The sequence below is a fragment of the Artemia sp. Qi Xiang Cuo genome, chromosome 8, assembly GCF_049724085.1.
Source record: "Artemia sp. Qi Xiang Cuo chromosome 8, ASM4972408v1, whole genome shotgun sequence".
NCBI lineage: Eukaryota > Metazoa > Arthropoda > Branchiopoda > Anostraca > Artemiidae > Artemia > Artemia sp. Qi Xiang Cuo.
Genome location: NC_142801.1, coordinates 30,008,571 through 30,027,163, shown reverse-complemented (window position 1 = coordinate 30,027,163; position 18,593 = coordinate 30,008,571). Strand labels below are relative to the sequence as shown.

The 18,593-nt window shown below is 35.5% G+C and overlaps 1 protein-coding gene across 5 annotated transcripts in view; it reads left to right on the top strand.

The window, feature by feature from the left end:
* The window catches only part of LOC148949317 (retinol dehydrogenase 13-like), a 79,146-nt gene that overhangs the window by 25,250 nt on the left and 35,303 nt on the right, over window positions 1-18,593 (top strand). For all 5 annotated transcript variants that reach the window (XM_089093342.1, XM_089093343.1, XM_089093341.1 and 2 more), the window contains 2 exons: window positions 13,683-13,775; window positions 14,773-15,015. In XM_089093342.1, the coding sequence (XP_088949468.1) occupies window positions 13,683-13,775; window positions 14,773-15,015 (336 nt within the window). The remainder of the gene's footprint in view (window positions 1-13,682; window positions 13,776-14,772; window positions 15,016-18,593) is intronic.

The following is an 18,593-nucleotide window of genomic DNA, read 5'->3' as shown; positions in this document are numbered from 1 at the left end:
AGACTCTCGTGAAGGCTGTGCTCTTGACATACAGAACAGAATCAACAAAGCCCAAGCTATCTCCTCACAACTCCGCCATCATCTGTGGATCCGGCGGGAGATCGGCATGAAGACAAAACTTTCTGTTTATAAAGCGGCTGTTAGATCTGTTCTCTTCTACGAAGTCGAAACTTGGCCACTGAAGGCGCTTCACCTCCATGATTTGGAAGTAATTGACCACCGCTGTCTGCGAAAAATCCTGAGGATTCGATACTCCGATAGAATCGCAAATGTTGGTGTGCGCCACCGCTGCTGTGAAATCGAGCCCGCCGCCATGATTTTCAAACAGAGAAGACTGCGTTGGCTTGTTCATGTACTTAGAAGACCCAATGACTACATCATAAAGCAAGTACTTCTAGCTGTCCCATTGCCAGATTGGCGCAGGCGAGCTGGCGGTCAATTTAAGAATTGGTGGACAAATGCCAAAAACGAACTCGACCCCACTGGGGAATTTCGAAAATTTGGCAGAAAGTAGGAGAGCTGGTGGCTCTGGTTTGTTGAAGAGCTGGCACAAGACCAGAGAGATTAGACATGAATGTGAACTAAAATCATTAGACATTTGAACGTCCTGAGTGGCAGTCCAGATACAAAAATAAGAATTTTATCCAAGCTAGCGACCAAGCAATTGTTTCTTGACCTAGTGATTTTGAGTCTTAATACCTTTTCAATTTGATACATTACACAATTTCCAACTTTTTGCAATCCATAATCATAAAAAACGGCAAGAATCCCATCATCTTTTATAGCACAAAGACGATAGGTTACAGATTTGGTGTCTAAGACCTTTGACACTTTATAAATTTAAGTGGACCGCAAGTAATTCCGCTTTTCAAAAATATTTCTTGTTCGATTGATTCAAACTGTATCACCAACATTAAATTTTTTCTTCCAATTATTTTCTTTAGAATATTGTTTAGGAAAAATGTCAAGTGTATTGTTACTATGATGAACTTCAGGAGGGCTAACATTGGACAAGGATCGATGACGATGTTGATTATGAATCAACATGATTTTATCTAAATCGTGAATAAAAGTAGCAGTATTTTTCAATGTACCACATCTTGAAATTAAAAGTCGAATAGTTCTTATCAAACGTTCAGCCAATGCCGCCTTTATTGGACTATGAGTGTGATAGAGCACTGTATTACATTTCAATAATACCTTTTTTAAATATGGGTTAACACATTCGCTTTTCCGATCTGTTTGAATTTTTCGATAGGAATCTTGTTCAAGAATACTTTCTATACATTTAGAAACCTTATCGTCTCTCTTTGACTGCAATGGAACGGTATATGCATAGCCACTAAGAACACTTAATGCAAGTAAATTATACTTGTACAGTCCATTATGACGTTTTTGAATCTCGTCTAGAGTGAAAAGATATGCTTGTAATATATTGTAGGGGGAAAAGGTTTTAGGTTTTCGATAGCCACGACCTCTGGTCCTATGATTTCGACGAAGAGTGTAACTTAGTTCCTTCTGTAAATACTCTTTTGCTATCTTCTTTTCAATTTCGGCGACCTTAGCAAGTGTCGTGGGAGAATATTCATAACTCATAGACCCGTTTAAAATCTTGATCTATTTTGAATATAATCGTGGTGTGAAACGCCTGCTACCCTTTTGCATACTAAATGAGGTGGAAAGACGCATTCTTTTAATACACTTACCAGGCCCACTTGGCGTGCTGTCCAATGATATATCTCGTGATATTTCTCCAAACTGCCTTAATCGTTTAAAAAAATATTTATTCTCAATAAGACTTTGGAAAATTTGACGACTTTAAACATTTATGTAAATGACTATCAAAGGATTCGTTTCTTTTACGATTTACAATCATATCTGATTACAAATCAATCAGATTTAGGGTTTTCCCTAGATTATAACTTCTTTCTTTTTATCTTCAGTTTGTTCATGTTCAGCGAGATAAGTCAAAAGTATTTCATTTTGCTCGCGATAGAATGGGGGTAACATGTCTACAACAGTTATTAATAAATCCTATTCTTTTTTTGGCATTTTTCAAAGTTTAAAAACTTTCAGTTCTTTCACAAGTTTAATCAATGACATTTACTTTTAGCGGTCTTTCACGGTAATGTTTATGTTTTTCGACAAGTCAAAGGGAATTTTGAAGCAACATTAGTTTTTCATCATCGGCAATTCTTTCATTGTTGATACATTTATCAAGATTATCGTGAAAGTGCTCTTTTAGTGAAAGAGCAAGTTCAATTGGCGTCAATTTAATGTTTTAGCGGCGTAATTTAATGTTTAGTCCTAAGCCGCGGTTTTGAATTATCTAGGACGGAAAATAAATGTTTGTTTTCATATAGATTCTTCAGCGTCATGATGGTGACTAATGACCTTTTTCACTATTCACGGGTAGATATACAGTAATTTCATTATCATAGCTATCAGTGACTACACGTAACTATTCGGGTGTGTTTTGATTAAGATCCAATAGAGTATAACCATAACGTTTATTAGTAGATTGGTTGTACGAGGAAAGTAAAAATTTTGGTTGTCAAATTTTGGTTCGCCAAGGTATATTTGTTTAATAATAATAATTTATTTATGACCCACATATGAACATTATAAATGACACTGTGGAGTAATGGAAAATATAAAAGAAAAAATAACAACATTATTACAAAATCAAACAACAATAAAAAATACAAATTAACCGATATCACGATGAAAAAAACAAACTAAGGGGTCAGTTACAGAAACAACATTACTAGTATTCATAATCATATTAGAAGACACCCTGGCCACTTGCGCGCAAGCATCAATGACACCATAACGGGATACAACATTTCTATTTTTAAAACGGCCGGGTAAATACATCAGATATTTACAATATCTAAAGTAACCACTTCTAAGTCTCCGTAAATCTTTTTTCCTCAGTAAGTGGTGGAAACCAGATAGAAAATTTACACCTGCAGAGCAAAAACTATTATAAAGCCGGGCTAGGCCCTTACGATTATAACGTCCTCTATTTGGAGATATCTTACCATATGACACACGAATATTTTTTAATGCATTAGTAACCAACTCGGAGCAAGTTTCGTAAATGGACGGGCAAAACGATATACCAAGCCACTTGACTTTATCCAAACAAGGTAATGAAATCAAACCGAGGTTTAATGGAGATACAGAAATTCTACTATTAAAGCACATAAACTCACACTTTCCCATATTAACAGATAGGCCAATATCACTAAGTAGAGAAGACAGCTTACGGAAGTTCTGAGCCAGCCCTCGACGAGAAAAACTAACTAAAAGGACATTGTCGGCGTATGCAATATAACTTACACCAATATCACGAAAAAAAACAGTAGGATATAGATGTTTTAAACAAGTAGCGAGGAAACATTTAAATATATAAGGAGATAAAACTCCTCCCTGTCTAACGCCTTTCCTAACAGCTACCGAATCAGAAGTATTTGATAGCCACTTAATACGCACATAAGAATTATCATACCAATATCGCAATTTAGAAATAACTGAATAATTGACTCCAGAGCAAGCAAGGGAATGCAAGGCCTGGGCGTGAACAACATTATCAAAATCCCCGGAAATGTCTACTGTGCAGCAATACAATGAACGCTTCTGGGCAAAAGCTTCCTTTAACAACCGGCTGAGCACATGATGTGCCTGGGGGCAACCAACCCCTCTTCTAAATCCTAGTTTAAAAGACGAAAAATCGCACTTAGAAGTTATTTCAGGCAAAAGGATATACTCAAAAATCTTACTCATAAAGCAAGATACAGTAGTCGGTCTATAATTCGAGCATGAATCTTGATCTTTAACACGTTTATGTATAGGCGTGACACTACCGGAAAGAAAACTATCAGGAACCAGAGATTGAGCTATACAAATCTGGAATAATAACTGCAGGTGGTTCAACAATAATGGGCAATCATGAGCAAAATTCCTAAAGCATAGGCCATCACAATCAGGAGACTCTAATCTTTTTAATTTCTTCACCGCCAAATGTAAATTGCTCATACTTATAGAAGGGTTTATATAATAACAAATAGACACTGGCAGAGCCAAAATAAGCGGATCATAAAAACGTTTCTGAAGACATTGATTAAAGAATGAAAATACGTAATATAATAGCGCGCACAATTCATAACGTTTAATTCTGACTGAGGTGGGGAAGAACACTTACTGCTATTGATAACTTTATTCCAAGTCATTTTACTATTTGGAGCGACCCACACGTTGAGCCTTGCATTACGTAAGCAAGATTTGTATTCTTTCTTCGTTTTTTGCTTGACTGTAAACACAGCACCGGAGGAAGGTCGATCGCAAGCGTTCCACAATCGCAACCAAAACTTTGCGCGGTTCTTTACTTTTTTCACTTCCGGATGTATATTCCACAGGGGCTTGCGAGACCCAGAACGCACGTGCTCAATCGGAACTGCAACTTTTGTGGCCAACTTTAGATATCCCACTGGTAATAATACGAATTTAGGTCTTCCTTAGAATCAGGGCACGTTATCGAAGTATGGAGCAAGTGAAACGGGACTTTAATAGTTGAGAGTAGAGTGCATAAAGTAGTAATATACATCTCAACGTTTATACGATTCCAATTGGGCTTTTGATACCATTTTGAATGGGGACCCTTAAAGTGGGCTTGATTATCAGGAGGCTCAATTAGGCGCGAAATAGGGAAATGGTCATCATTGATTTTATCTTCATCAACAAACACCTCGGATTTAATTTGACCGGACTTAGACACATTAATATGGTCGAGGTTGGATTTAACGGAGCCTTGATTATGAATGTAAGTGTAAACCAGGTTCTTAGCAGCGACATGATAGACACTTGGCAGAGAATCTAGCAGGAGTTCAGATCGATCAGATGAGGTCAATATGTCAGTATTCACATCCCCGGCTAAGATCCAATCAATATTTTTATCTGCAAAATTTTTGAAAAGAGATTTCAGTTTATGGCAAGCTTTAGCAAAAGCAGTAAATGACTGAGTGTTTCGATGACTGCATGGGAGATACACATTTAAAAAAGCCATGTTATTACACTGGATTGCTAGAATATTAGCATCTGAATAAATTTGTATAGGCTGATATCCCGACCAAATGAAGTTAGCGGTGCTGCCGGAAGGGCGACCGCGGGTCTTTTGCTTCTTGAATAAATATATCATGTGTAGCAGACCGCCTTAAACTGTTCATATTAACTTTGGAAAGTAGATGCTCCTGTAGGAATACAACATCAAAATTTAGCAGCTCGTCAATTTGCAGATCCTTATCTTTAGTACCATTAATGTTCAGAGAAACAAAACTTAAGGCTGTAGGAGAAGTCATCATGTTGTCTTGGCAAGCGCATTTCTCAGTACAGAGCATTTTAAACTATAAGAAACATGATTTCCTCCGCAATTGGCGCACTTAGGAGCAACTGAGCAAGGGTTGTCCGTGGTTTTTTCGTGAGCCCCAGCACAGCAGGAACATTTTGATAAATCAGGAGAACGTGGGCATCTAGCAATATTTTGATCTACCCCTTGGCACCGGAAACAACGACGCAGTAATTCTTGGTATATTTCAACACGAAAAAGTTCATATCCAAGTCGGAGACCATGGTTAATTGTATTTTTCAGTGCTAACTGATCCAGAAATTTCAAACGAAAACATTTTGAATGTCCTATTTTTATAGCACGTACTACACCCGGTATGCTTTCCTTTAGAGATGATTCTGATACATTTTCATTGATACCCCGAACAATGCCTAGTGCTTTTTTATCAAGAACCTTGGTTTGAATATTATGAAGGCTCTTAGAGGCTGAGGCGGCAAGGAATACGGCTGACTGCCTATCTCGAGTAACTACGATCCACTTTTTATTCTGATTACCAGGTTTTAGACTTAAAATACCTTCATGATCTTCAAGTGTATTCAATTTATCTTTTCGCAAGCCAGGATCACTTACATCGGTAGGAACATTTTTCACAATTACTGCATATGTAGGTTTATCTTCAACTAAAGGGGGAGTGGCGGGGGGGAAAGGCGGCTGGGTTTGAAGCTTTTCTGACAAAGCGCGTAATTCATTAAAACAGGCGTTTACCTTACTACTAAGCATGGAATATGCCGGTGCGGGAATTATTGGGATTTCACTCGCGTTCCTTATCACGAAGCCCGGCACATCTATATCTTCAGAGTCACATCTTTCGAACGCTGCAATAATTTCGGTAATACTATTTTGTTGGGCGTTGTTACCAACTCGCCTGGGTGGAACTTCCCTCGGAAACGCTTTCTAGAGGAAAAGCTTTCTCGCATCTAACACATCAGTAGCCAAAAAAAAAATCCAAAGCATGATCTCTAATCGAATCGTGGGAAATCCCTTGTTCGAGATTTTTCTGTATGAAATTCAACACTGGATTATAAAAAGTTTATCTTTCGCCCAAATTCCAGGATCAATCATTTTCACTTACAGTAATATAGTCCATAAATCGTAATCCCTTATTCCACTTATGAAACCAAATTACTTCGATTAATCGTGTCCGTAAATCATAAGCCGTAAAAACTTAGATAAATTTCCAGAAACTAGTTTAAAAGATTAACCAAAGGTCTCACATATAGGTCAGGAACTATAATCCTTTGAAATATTGCGAAATCTAACTAACTTCACTGGGATTATAATTCAATGAAAAAGCTTACTGGTTTGACAATGTTAATAAAATATCCAATTTATGAGAGGTCCGTTCACTTTGAACTCTGAATTTGTTTAGAGTTACAAGAGAACTTGAATCACGAACAACCCTATAGAAGATATAGTAAGTACAATTCAAAGCAAGTGTTCTCCTACATCTACTCTGATGAAGAACATTATGGAGAACAACAGTTAGGACCGTGAATAATTGCAGTATTTCTTGAGACCATTCTTCAATAGATTCAGCTAAATCATCACGGATTAACCATGAGTTTGGTGCAATACTATTAAACATGTCAAGTCCTCGCATGAATCTTCTGCTTGGTGCAATACTCTTTATTTTGTCATATGACTGTCGCCATATACTATAGCAATAACTGATATTTTTTGGGTTCTCTAAAAACATGTTATTACGATTTTGAATTATTTTTGTTAATAATGTTGTTTTGCCAGACATTGATGGTCCACAAAGAAATTATCTGAATGGTGTTTAAAATTGATACATACTCCTCCAATTTTATTACGCATCAAACCTAGCCCCAATCTGTTAAATAAATACTCAAAGAAATAGAATACGCATGGTTTCTTTAGTGTAAATATATTCACTACAAATTTTTAAAACATATTTACACAAGCAATTAAAGATATTTACAATGGGAGAGGACAAATAATAAAATAGAGAATTTAACATTTAAAAAAAAACGCTTGAATATGTCACCGGGAGGGGCGGCTACTGCGGTGGCCGAAGACTGCCCTCCCCCGGAAGATGCCCACTGCGGGGCGGCAGCAAGATAAATATAAAGCAATTATAACATACCACTTTGCGCCAAAAAAATATATAAATATAAATATGTAAAAAGGATACCGCTTTGCGCCAAAAAAATATATACTAACATAAATAAATTAAAATATATAAATATAAATAAAAACATGTAAAAAGGACTAGAAATACACACAGATGAGCTGGATACTGACGGAAAAAAACGAATCCCTTCCCCCACCCACCAACTCTAGGACTTTCTTCGGACCGAGGCTTCGTTCATAATCTAAACGTACGTCTCGATCTGAAGTAAAGTGTTGACCATTTGGTAGTACCCTCACATCGTCCACGCGTAGTGGACTTCATTCGATATGGATGTAATGGCATTTTTTTCGATTCGAACTGTGAAGTTTTTATATTTTAAAGAGCGAATCGCCATGGCTTTCTCTCTTGTAACTAAATTATCTTCAAGACAGTTCTTATAAACACTCGTGTTGACATTTTCCTTTACATAGTGTGAAGGCATCCCCTTGCAGACTTGTTTGGTAACCTCCTTTTGCGTTTCCACACAGTAAACACAGTTGTTTTTCGGATCAGGAGAAACACATTTGGATACCAAGTCACTCCCTGTCTTGTATTTTAACTTTAAAAACTGATTTGGGTTCTGGCGCTTCACTAGATCCGTATAAACGGACTCATCCCAGTTTGTGTAATCCATTCGGAAGCTAATGTACGTACCATTTTCCAAATCGTGCAATAGATTCTTCGCTTTAATTTTTAACAGGAGTGAATCAGTGTCTCCATAATACACTTGAACTTGCCCCCCCCGGCCAATGAAATTTACATACATTGTAATAAAACCCCCACATGAGTTTTTCCAAAATCTATAGTATGGTACTGCCAACCGCAATGTTTTTATTTAAAACAATATTTTTCCTTTCTATGTAAGAGGACCATATTGGAATCTATGATCGTGAACGATGAGAAGCTTGGATCTGCAATTATTTGATCACATTCCTTTGGGTCGTTAACAACGACACAATCATTCCTTTTGTGCACATTCTCGCACATCTTAACAAAAGCTCAATCTAAAATGAGTTTAAAGATCTATTTTTAGACCTTTGTTTTCGCTTCAGATTGTTTTTTGACAAATATACGGCTTTTGATCGAATTGGAGGGCTCTATGAATCCTTGTGACCTTGAAACAGTTGGTCAGCATCCACTGCAAAAGAATGCGATTTACAACAGTGTTCTGTTTCGGTTGAAGGTCGGCAATAAGCTTTTGTTTTTAAGGTGGCCAGTGCATACCCCCGACCTCTACCAAAGATGAATTATAGGGACTCAATGAGTTCCTAGGCACCAGTCTATTTATACACGCGAAAACAGACTCTTTTTCCTAGTTATGAAATTCCAAAGGTATTTTACCATCATTTTCGAAAACCATTCTTGTTGTCCCTTCTCCTCAACAGTGTGAATGATGGGGAAATTTTGAGCAAAAGGGAAGGATTTTCAAGCCATTCGTAATTCCCACACGGCAAATAAAAGTGATATATTGCCGACGGCTAAAGGTAATTCATATCCAAGAAAACCACGTTCGACTTTTAACCGGTGCGTTGTCCAGTCGGGCTGGTTTCCAGGGTACGATCCCCGTGAAAAACATACCATCCCTGAATGGATTTCTTTACAAATAAGTGCTGATTCACGTGGTTCATCAGACCTATTTTTGCATCACTACTTTTTAGAATTAAATCCATCACCTGATGAGCAGTTGAAAAATAGTACCTTATAACCAAACCAAATTGCTCGTAATTTTTTTTTCGGTGTTTTATAGGCAACATCGAACAACGTCAACAGATCACTTGCCGGGTATATTTTACAATAATCCCATCCATTTTTAAACCCTCCCTTAGCCCAAACCCTCTTAGCAAATTCATAATCGGCAATGTTTCATTGACGATCACGAAGTGAATCATAAGACTGAGGGGCGGCGAGTATTCCTCACATAGCCTCAAGACGGAGTTGTAGTACTCGTACGGGTGTATCAATTCAATGGGTTTATTTACAAAGAAAAAAAGTAAATCGCATATAATACAAAATACTCAGTCCATTTTTGGACACTGAGAACCACAATCAGTATCATTTATTAACGTATAATGTATATGCCCTTACACGTTAATAAATCATACATTTCATCATCTGTAAAGGGCTGTTTGAGGAGGGGAAACTATTAAAACATCTCTTTTTGTACTTGAATGAGTTGATTTAAAGATTTGGGGAAGAAGCTATAGGAATGTAAAAAACAGATTTTATTCAAGCACATATTATTATCTTCAATTTTTTTCCATGTAAATTCTAAGACTAGCAACTTCTCAGATGATTTAGGTTCGATTTTATATGAAAAAGAACCATCTACCCATGCACCGCCTACAACTTCACCTTTCTGCAAATGTGCCAACGCTAGTAATATAATTTCAAATGATAGTTGGAAGTGTGGAATGGGAATATGTGGAATGGGAAAGAAATGTCTACTTGAATCAGGTTCTTTGGCAGGTTCGTAGAGAAGCCTTACCCAGTGTTTCACTGACTCAATGGACGGAAACTTTACGGAATAAAAATACCCTTTCTATTCCTGAGATTACCCTCTTTATACTCTGTGTATAACTGTAACACTGTAACCTCAAACTTTAAATGCTCATTTGCCCTCTCAAAAATGTCAATCCCTTTAAGTTTTACAAGATAAAACCCCTTTAAACAATTAAAATTGACTTTAGGAAACGCTGCCCCTCCTCGCCCCCATTAACTGCCAAACCGTCGAAATATGTATTAATAACATCCCGATTTGCCTCAGGTTTATGCCCCGCGATAAGGACTGAATATTTGAAACACTCTAAGCCCGTTTCGAAACGAAAATGTTGCACACCTTTGCACCTGTAAATCTGCATTATATTTTCTAAAATTAGGCTTCCCAAGCCCACCTCTTAAATTTTTTTTTATTTTTAATGTTAACCTCTAATTTTTCAATTAATAAAACAACCAACCACTCCCATTTTTATTATACCTCTAAAACTATTAAACTTTTCCTCCACCCTATCCAAAAAAACACCCTCAAAATTAAGCGAGTCAGGGTGAAGTGTTTGCATCACCGTTTGAAGGTGATACGTGTGCAAATCACCCGTCCTTGCATTAAAAAAAAAATTATTTTAGGTATGATTGATGTCTATACTATCTCGCACTCCCGCCTCCCAAATATGGTTTTCAAGGAGTTCCCGAATCTTGCTGACATGGTAGTGGACTATCAATTAGTCCGTATGGATACTACCACTTATAAGACTATTAAATGGGTGTCCAAACTCATCCCTACTATAGAGTCAAGATGAATGTCTGGGGACATTATATTAAGTGGACTCACATCCGCACTTAAATCCCCCTTGCGTCCACTTTCCATGCCCTCCGTACATGGATTGTCGTGAATTTGTGACGGCGATAATATTTCATCATATTTCATCATTAGAGGGCCCTGGTGTTGGTATGTAAACCTAGAAAAATAATAAGAACATATTAGCTCGCTGAACCACTTCATCCTATGAAAAGTGAAGAGCATAGTTAAGAGTGCAGTTGAAGGACCTCACTAGTCCATAATAACCATAGAAGGGCAATTTGACACCCCGCACTCATAGACCCCATACTACTGGCTATAAATGTAATAAGCCTCTAAAAAGGACCTTTTGGATGTATTGAGAGTATATACCAAGGAGGGTCTATAGATGGACCTCCTAAATAGCAGTTAAGAGCTGGAAGAATGTTATAGTCTTACCGTGGGGGAAATTATGTCTGCCCTGATCTCGAGTAAATCCTCGACGCATGCCGGTACTTGATAAATGGTGTCGTCGTCCTCTGGTACTGTTCCAAGAAGGTTAGTGAGGTGATCATCAATGTCAAACTCGAACTGAAAAAGAATAAAAGAATTTATTTCTTTTAGAAGTGAAAGGAATATTAATCTAATGGGCCAGGGGGTCCGTAATTATATTAAAAAGCCTAAAGGACTAATGGAAACAGTTTACCCATTTTTATTCCCCCCCCCCTCCCCAAAAAAAAAGATTTCAATACAAGGTTTTGGCTATTTCCTGAAAAGAATGTCCTGTGTAGCTATTTCTCTCTTAGGATGTGGGAATCTTCTTTCAAAACCATTAATCTAACAGGGTACTGGGCTACTGATATTGTATTGAATAACCTTAAAAACCAATGGGAGGGGGGAGATGAAGATGGAGCTAGCAGGTCTATTGAGTCACAAATCCATAATCAAAAATTTTCAATACAAGATTCTGGTTTTTCCTGAAGAGAATATCCCTTTTCCCATTATTAGGACCCTTCAAGAGTAAAACACTATCTTCTTGGTGCTAGTGATTTTCCACATCCTTCTAAACTAACGAATAAGAGCCTTTAAAGCCTGAAAAGAATGTGTAATCAAAAAAGTTACCAAAAAAAAATCATTTAATACCTTTATTAGGCTGAAAGAAAATGTGTAATCATATACAGAAATAGCAAAAAATTTCATGTGACATGTGTTTTAGGCCGAAAGAAAATTTGAGGGTGAAATGATTGTCCTAGGAGGGGGCTCTCCCTCTCCGATAGAGGGAGAGACTCCAAACATGGCTAAATTACATGGCTAAAATTAGTCTTATTAAAGAAAATAAATGAATACCAACTTACATTAAGATGTTCAAATTGATCCGATGAACTAGCAGCTTGATGGGGGCAGGGGGATGGTGTAGCGCGGCCCTGAATGGCTCAGGCATTGTAGCTTGCATGGAGGGCGCAGGGTGCTAGTTTAGAGTGGCCCTGGATGGCCCAGGCATTGACATGTGCTGTTGTATAAGGTCTTTTATATATATATATATATATATATATATATATATATATATATATATATATATATATATATATATATATATATATACATATATATATACATATATATATCTATATATATATATATATATATATATATATATATATATATATATATATATATATATATATATATATATATATATATATATATATATATATATATATATATATATATATATATATATATATATATATATATATATATATATATATATATATATATATATATATATATATATATATATATATATATATATATATATATATATATATATATATATATATATATATATATATATATATATATATATATATATATATATATATATATATATATAGTGGAAGACAAATAATCGGGAAAAGGTTATTGTCACAAAAAGTTTTATATCCTGCGTAAATGGTTTCAAAAGTTAAACATAAAAAGAAACGATTCTTTAATAAAAATAATGCTTAACAACATTTCCCAAACTTTGGATTTGGTAAAAGATTGAATTAGGTAGCAGTTTTGACTTGAGGTAATTAGAACATCCAAAATGTTCCTCTAGCAAGTAGTTTTGCCAAGTTGCTTAAGGACATATAGATCCCCCGACAACACGAAACAAGAACTAGTTATAGTAAAAAGAACAAAATATGAAAAAAATAAAATGGATGAAAAAAATTGTCATGGAATTTATGGACAGTTTTTAAGGGTCTAAAGCTAAATAAATATATTTTTTTTACAGGTAAATGCTCCCCTGGTTTCCAAATAAATATCTTTAAACGGAATTTTTTTTATAAATAAAGTGATCAAATGTTTGTTTGTTTCAGGACCTAATGAATTTAAAATATAGGAATTTACGTAATATATTCGCTAAATCTGCCATCCTCTGAATGCATTCTGTAAATCAACCATTCTCTACATATAATAATAACTTTATGATGTCCTTGAATCTCTCTAACAAATTTTAGAATTGATATACATTTCCTGAAATAGCCAGGATTTTGAGCAATTGAATACGCTAACAAAATGGGGTTACACAGATGAAGGCCCAAAAACCGTAACTCAATCATAGCAAGACTCCTATCCATGAACCATCTCTCAAGTAATAACTTGAGAAATGTTACATTTCCTTATAAGAGACATACATTTCCTATGATACTGTTGTTAAAACTCGGCCTTAATTTTAGTGGCCCCGTTTGGGTCATGCATACTTGTAAAAAGGGGAATGAGCCTATCAAGATTTCGATAAAAACTAATATTTCAGACGTATGAAAAGCATTCCATTTGACCGTCTTTACAGTAAAAGTAAGTCTTATTAAGTGTTCTTTTTCCAGGAATTGGGTACGAAGCTGCTTTGGATCTTGCCAGGCGAGGGGCTCGGTTGATTCTTCCCGTGAGAAATATGGAAAAAGGGAAAACGGTTTCAAGTAAGGATATTAACTGCTGCTTAGTAAAATAAGGTTTTATCTTCGAGGTTTGTAATGATAAAGATCAGTAGATTTTATAATGTGGCGTTGTGTTAAATTAAAAATATAGACAACAAAAATAATTTTTCTTTATCAAAATCTACTTAGAAGTTGTTTTCCGAAAGGAAACGAAATTCTGTATCTCCTGTTAACAAACAGTAAAAAAAATTGTAAGATTACTTTGAATTTCACTGATTTTGAGTTTTCTTATTCCTGCATTCCTCAATTCATGAATGAAACATACTTAAATTAAAATAAGAACTGCAAATTCCAAGAAGACAATTTTCCTGTTTTTTTTTCAGGTTTTTCAATACTTATAATTTTTTCTTTATGAATATTTCTTGACTTGCACCCACGGTAAGGGGGGGGGGATGGCTCCATCTCTTCTTGGTCTCCATCAACGAAACCAAGGTCTCCTTGAAATAATAGAGCAATGTACATAGTCAAGCTAGAATGTGGAATATCGATTTTCTTCACCCTTTTCTTTTCCTTCTTCCTATTACTCTCATCACCGTTCCATAGTCAAAAGAATTTTGACCCTTAAGGACTCTCGTTGAAGTACTACATTAGTTTGTCGTGACTTCATTAGTTATAATATGTAAAATTGTTATTGTAAGATTTAAGCATCGCTTAAAAACTAGTATACAAGATACAGAGATAATGTTTGTATCTTAAAGTCTATCACAAGTTCTAGTAGAGCCAAATTCATTTCACATATCAAATAAAGAAACTATGAAAAAAAGAGGAGACAAAATAAAACAACAAACGAAACCCTAAAAACTAACGTATGTTAGTTTGATCGTTTAGATCTTATAAAATTATTTATGAAATTTCAGTTACTATGTGCAGTGGTTCGCTTTTTACTAGGTTTTGGCTATTGATGCAACTGTGGCTCGAAAAAAAGCTCATTTAGAACGTTTTGGCCATTTAAGAAAATGAATTTAACACTTTTTTTAAGGCACAATAAGCCGTCTTACTGGAAATAAGAACATTAAGTTGAAGTACATGGACCTAGCCAATTTAGGATCAGTTAGAGAGTTTTGTCAGTCTCTTGTAGCTGAAGAAACAAGAATTGACGTCCTTATCAACAATGCTGGCAATGCACCATGGGAAAAGGTTATTGATATCACAGACGATGGACTAGAATACCAAATGGCTTCCAACTATTTTGGACATTTTTTGATGACCAACTTAATCATAGGTATATTTTTACCACTAAAAATTAATGTAAAATTTCTTTTGGTTTTTAATTATTTGTCCTATGGATCATTATTTAATCTAAGTACCCATTTTTAAGAGGTCTATATTTCACGATGTATTCAACTACGTGAGGAAAAGGAGTAGAGTGTAAGAAATGCGTTTGAAATGGCCATTTAATGCTGAGAAAAATGGTGCATTTTTACATACAATTAAATAAAAGAAAAGTTTTCAACTGAAAGTAAGGAGCAACATTAAAGCTCAAAACGAACAGTACGAAGAGTTATCCACCTCCTAAATACCCTGCTCTTCACGCTAAAGCTTCTATCACTTTAAAAAAAGTTTCTTATTCTATTTAAACGGCTCATGTGTCTCAGGAGTCGTTTTTAAAAATTGGGCAGAGAGTCAAACTTTAGCGTAAAGAGTAAGGTATTGAGGAACTCGTTTTGAGTTTTAATGTTAATCCTTACTTTCACGTGAAAAATATGTTTTTTTTATTTAATTTCTGATCGCTTTTCAAATAATGCCGGTAAATCTGGCTCATCCTCAATGAAAAATTCCCTTCTCTCACGGGGAACTCATCCGTGGAACGTTCCTTCCACAGAAAACACGCCCCTCTCGTAAAATTCTCTCTAGATAATTCCCTCCTCCCTGAAAATTCCCCCCACCCTCCACAAAATTTCATTCAGAAAATTTTGCCTGAAAAATTCTCCTTAGCATACTTTCATTTGAAAAATACTTTAAGTTCTAATCGTTTTCCGATCGATCTGGAAATCCCCTTTTAGTGGAAATTATTTCCCCAAAATATAAACATGCTGAAAATCTCCCCCGGAAAGTTCCCCCAGAATATATTCACATGCAAGTTTGATTAGGCAAAGAGAATGTAAGACAAATAAAAAGTTTTTCATATAGAAATTCTGTCAAATCCCCTCAGTTTAAAATTACCCCTGGAAAGTTTACTCCTGGAAATATCTCTACACGGGAGATTATCCCCATAAAAACCCACCCCGAGCACAAAATCCCCCCCCCCCAAAAAAATGTCTGTATAATTCGCAATAACAGAAAGTTTACGTAAACAAGAAAATGGCGTGGGAGGGGTGAGTTGCCCTCCAGTCTTTTGATCAGTTAAAAAGGGTACTAGAACTTTTAATTTATATTCAAATGAGCAATCTACCGATGCTCTAGGACCATTGGTTCGATACAATCTCCCCTGAGGAAAAAAAAACACAAAACAAATGAACAAATAAACACATATTCGTGATCTTTCTTCTGGCAAAAAAATGTTAAGTTCCACATTTTTGCATATAGGAGTAAAGGACGTCCGTAAAATACTAACCGGAGTGACGTCACAACCACACCCCCTATATCTAGACCAATCAGAGAGCTAGAATACGAACGAGACTGACGTCACTTAGCCCTGACTTCCAGGAATTTTAGCATTGGATTTACACAACTCTATTTAAATGTGTCAGTGCACAGTTGTCGATACACAAAGAAAGAGTCAGAAATAAATTGAAATTTTAGGGGATTATTTGGGCGAAACAGATTGAGTCACTTTAGGGGATTATTTGGGCGAAACAGTTTGAGAAATTTTAGGGGGTTATTGGGGTGAAACAGATTGAGACATTCTAAGGGACTAATGGGTGAAACAGATTGATACATTTTAGGGATTATTTGGACACAGAAAAAGTTAGAATTTCTAGGTTGTGGTCGCTATAATACAGAAGTTCCAATTTTCCATATAGAGGCTCTATAAAGAGTTATAAATTTGTAAGAAAAAATTTATCAGAACGTCTTTCAGACCTCATCCTTGAAATTTGGACAAGCGAACGAATTAAACATTCAATTTTGACACTTTTTTTGCTTAAAATTATCAAATATGAGAACTTAGAATATTATCATTTTAAAAGTTCCACATGGCGTAAATGTTTCCTGATTATGACTTCTGTATTTACTAACCTTAGACACTTCCACTTCAGCTATTCATGCAAGCATCCAACGATAAAATCAATATTAAAAAGAAAATTATCACCTTTTTAAAAATTATGCTCATTAAAACCTCTATTTCCAAACACATTTTATGACCGACAAATCTAAAAGGGTGGGACATGCAATACAGATTGAAGACGTTTGTGAAACGTTGAATTGTACTTTGTTTTTAAATGATGCACGAACTATAGACACAGAAATTAAATTTTAGGTGAAACTATAGAGTTTAAACTTTGTTCACTTTAAGCCTTTTTTCCATATTATTTATTATTTTTGCGGATCGAGTTCAGAAGGACATTTGAGGTGAAGTTTTATTTTTAAGATGGGTTTGAAAAAAAAATTAAATAAAGTTATTCATTGAAGTGAGGGTTGTTAGTTTGCCACTGGGTCAAAGAAGAATCTTCGCATAGATTTTAATGTTATATTTTTTAGAGTGGCGGAAACTAGGAATTATTTGGGCAAAACAGATTGAGAAATTTTAGAGAATTATTTGTGTGAAGCAGATTGAGAGAGATTGAGAGAGTTTATTTGGGTGAAAGAGATTGCTACAAGTGGTAAAACACAAACTATATTTTTAAATTATTCTTCTTGTATTTTGTAAAAAATATTAGCATATTTAACTCTTTATTATTTCCTTTCAGTTAGGCATGGAAAAGTATGGTTTTCTTAGGAATTAACTTTGTACAGGCTAAAAGTAGTAAAAGACAAACTTTATCTTTACTTTATTCTGTTTTTAATTTGGAAAAAAATATTAGCATATTTAACCCTTTCTAGGACTCATATATCGGACAATAAGGCTTCAAGATGGTTGGCTTTTCAATATTTGGGGTTCTTAAGAATTATCTGTATATAGGCTAAGAGTGGTAAAAGACAAACGTTATTTTTAATTTATTCTTTTTTGAATTTTGGAAAAAAAAAATTAGCATATTTAACCTTTTATAGGACTAAAAAAAACCTAAATGACTAGATAAGGTTTTTTTTTCGTAGCGCAAACCGGTAATTTTCAAGTGTCTTTTTAAAAACGTTTTCTTATTTATTGTTAGCCAGCTTCGGGCTTCCGTCCGGTTGGGGGCCGGTCCGCTCGCTGGCAACCTTCGAGGGCGTGTCCTGTCCCCCGAACGATTTGTCTCAGCCCTTAAGCAACCCAGGGCACATTTTTTTTTTAGTAAAAATATCAAAACACGCAAATGCGGGAAAATTCTATTTCGAGAAATTCTTGTTCCCACCCATCCAACGCACTGCGGGGGGTTTTATCAGTGCCTACTCATTTCGGGGACAGAATCCGAACTTCAGCTAGGCGATAAAGGAGTTTAAAAACGGTATTTCTCGAGATATCTTAAAATTTAGTAATAATAGGAAAATTATCATATAATATCTAGGACAAGCCCGCCTCTGACATCACATCATCCCTTTTTCTAGCACTCAGCTGGCAAGATTCTCACCCCTGGCAACCCAACCAAGATTCCAGGCATTCTAATAATTCGTCTTTATTGCCATGCTTCATGGTATTTAGGGTGCCTTGTCTTGCTGTAGAACTTCTAGGATACTTACGACCAATTTCAACATGATTGATGCTATGTTTACTTTCCAGCA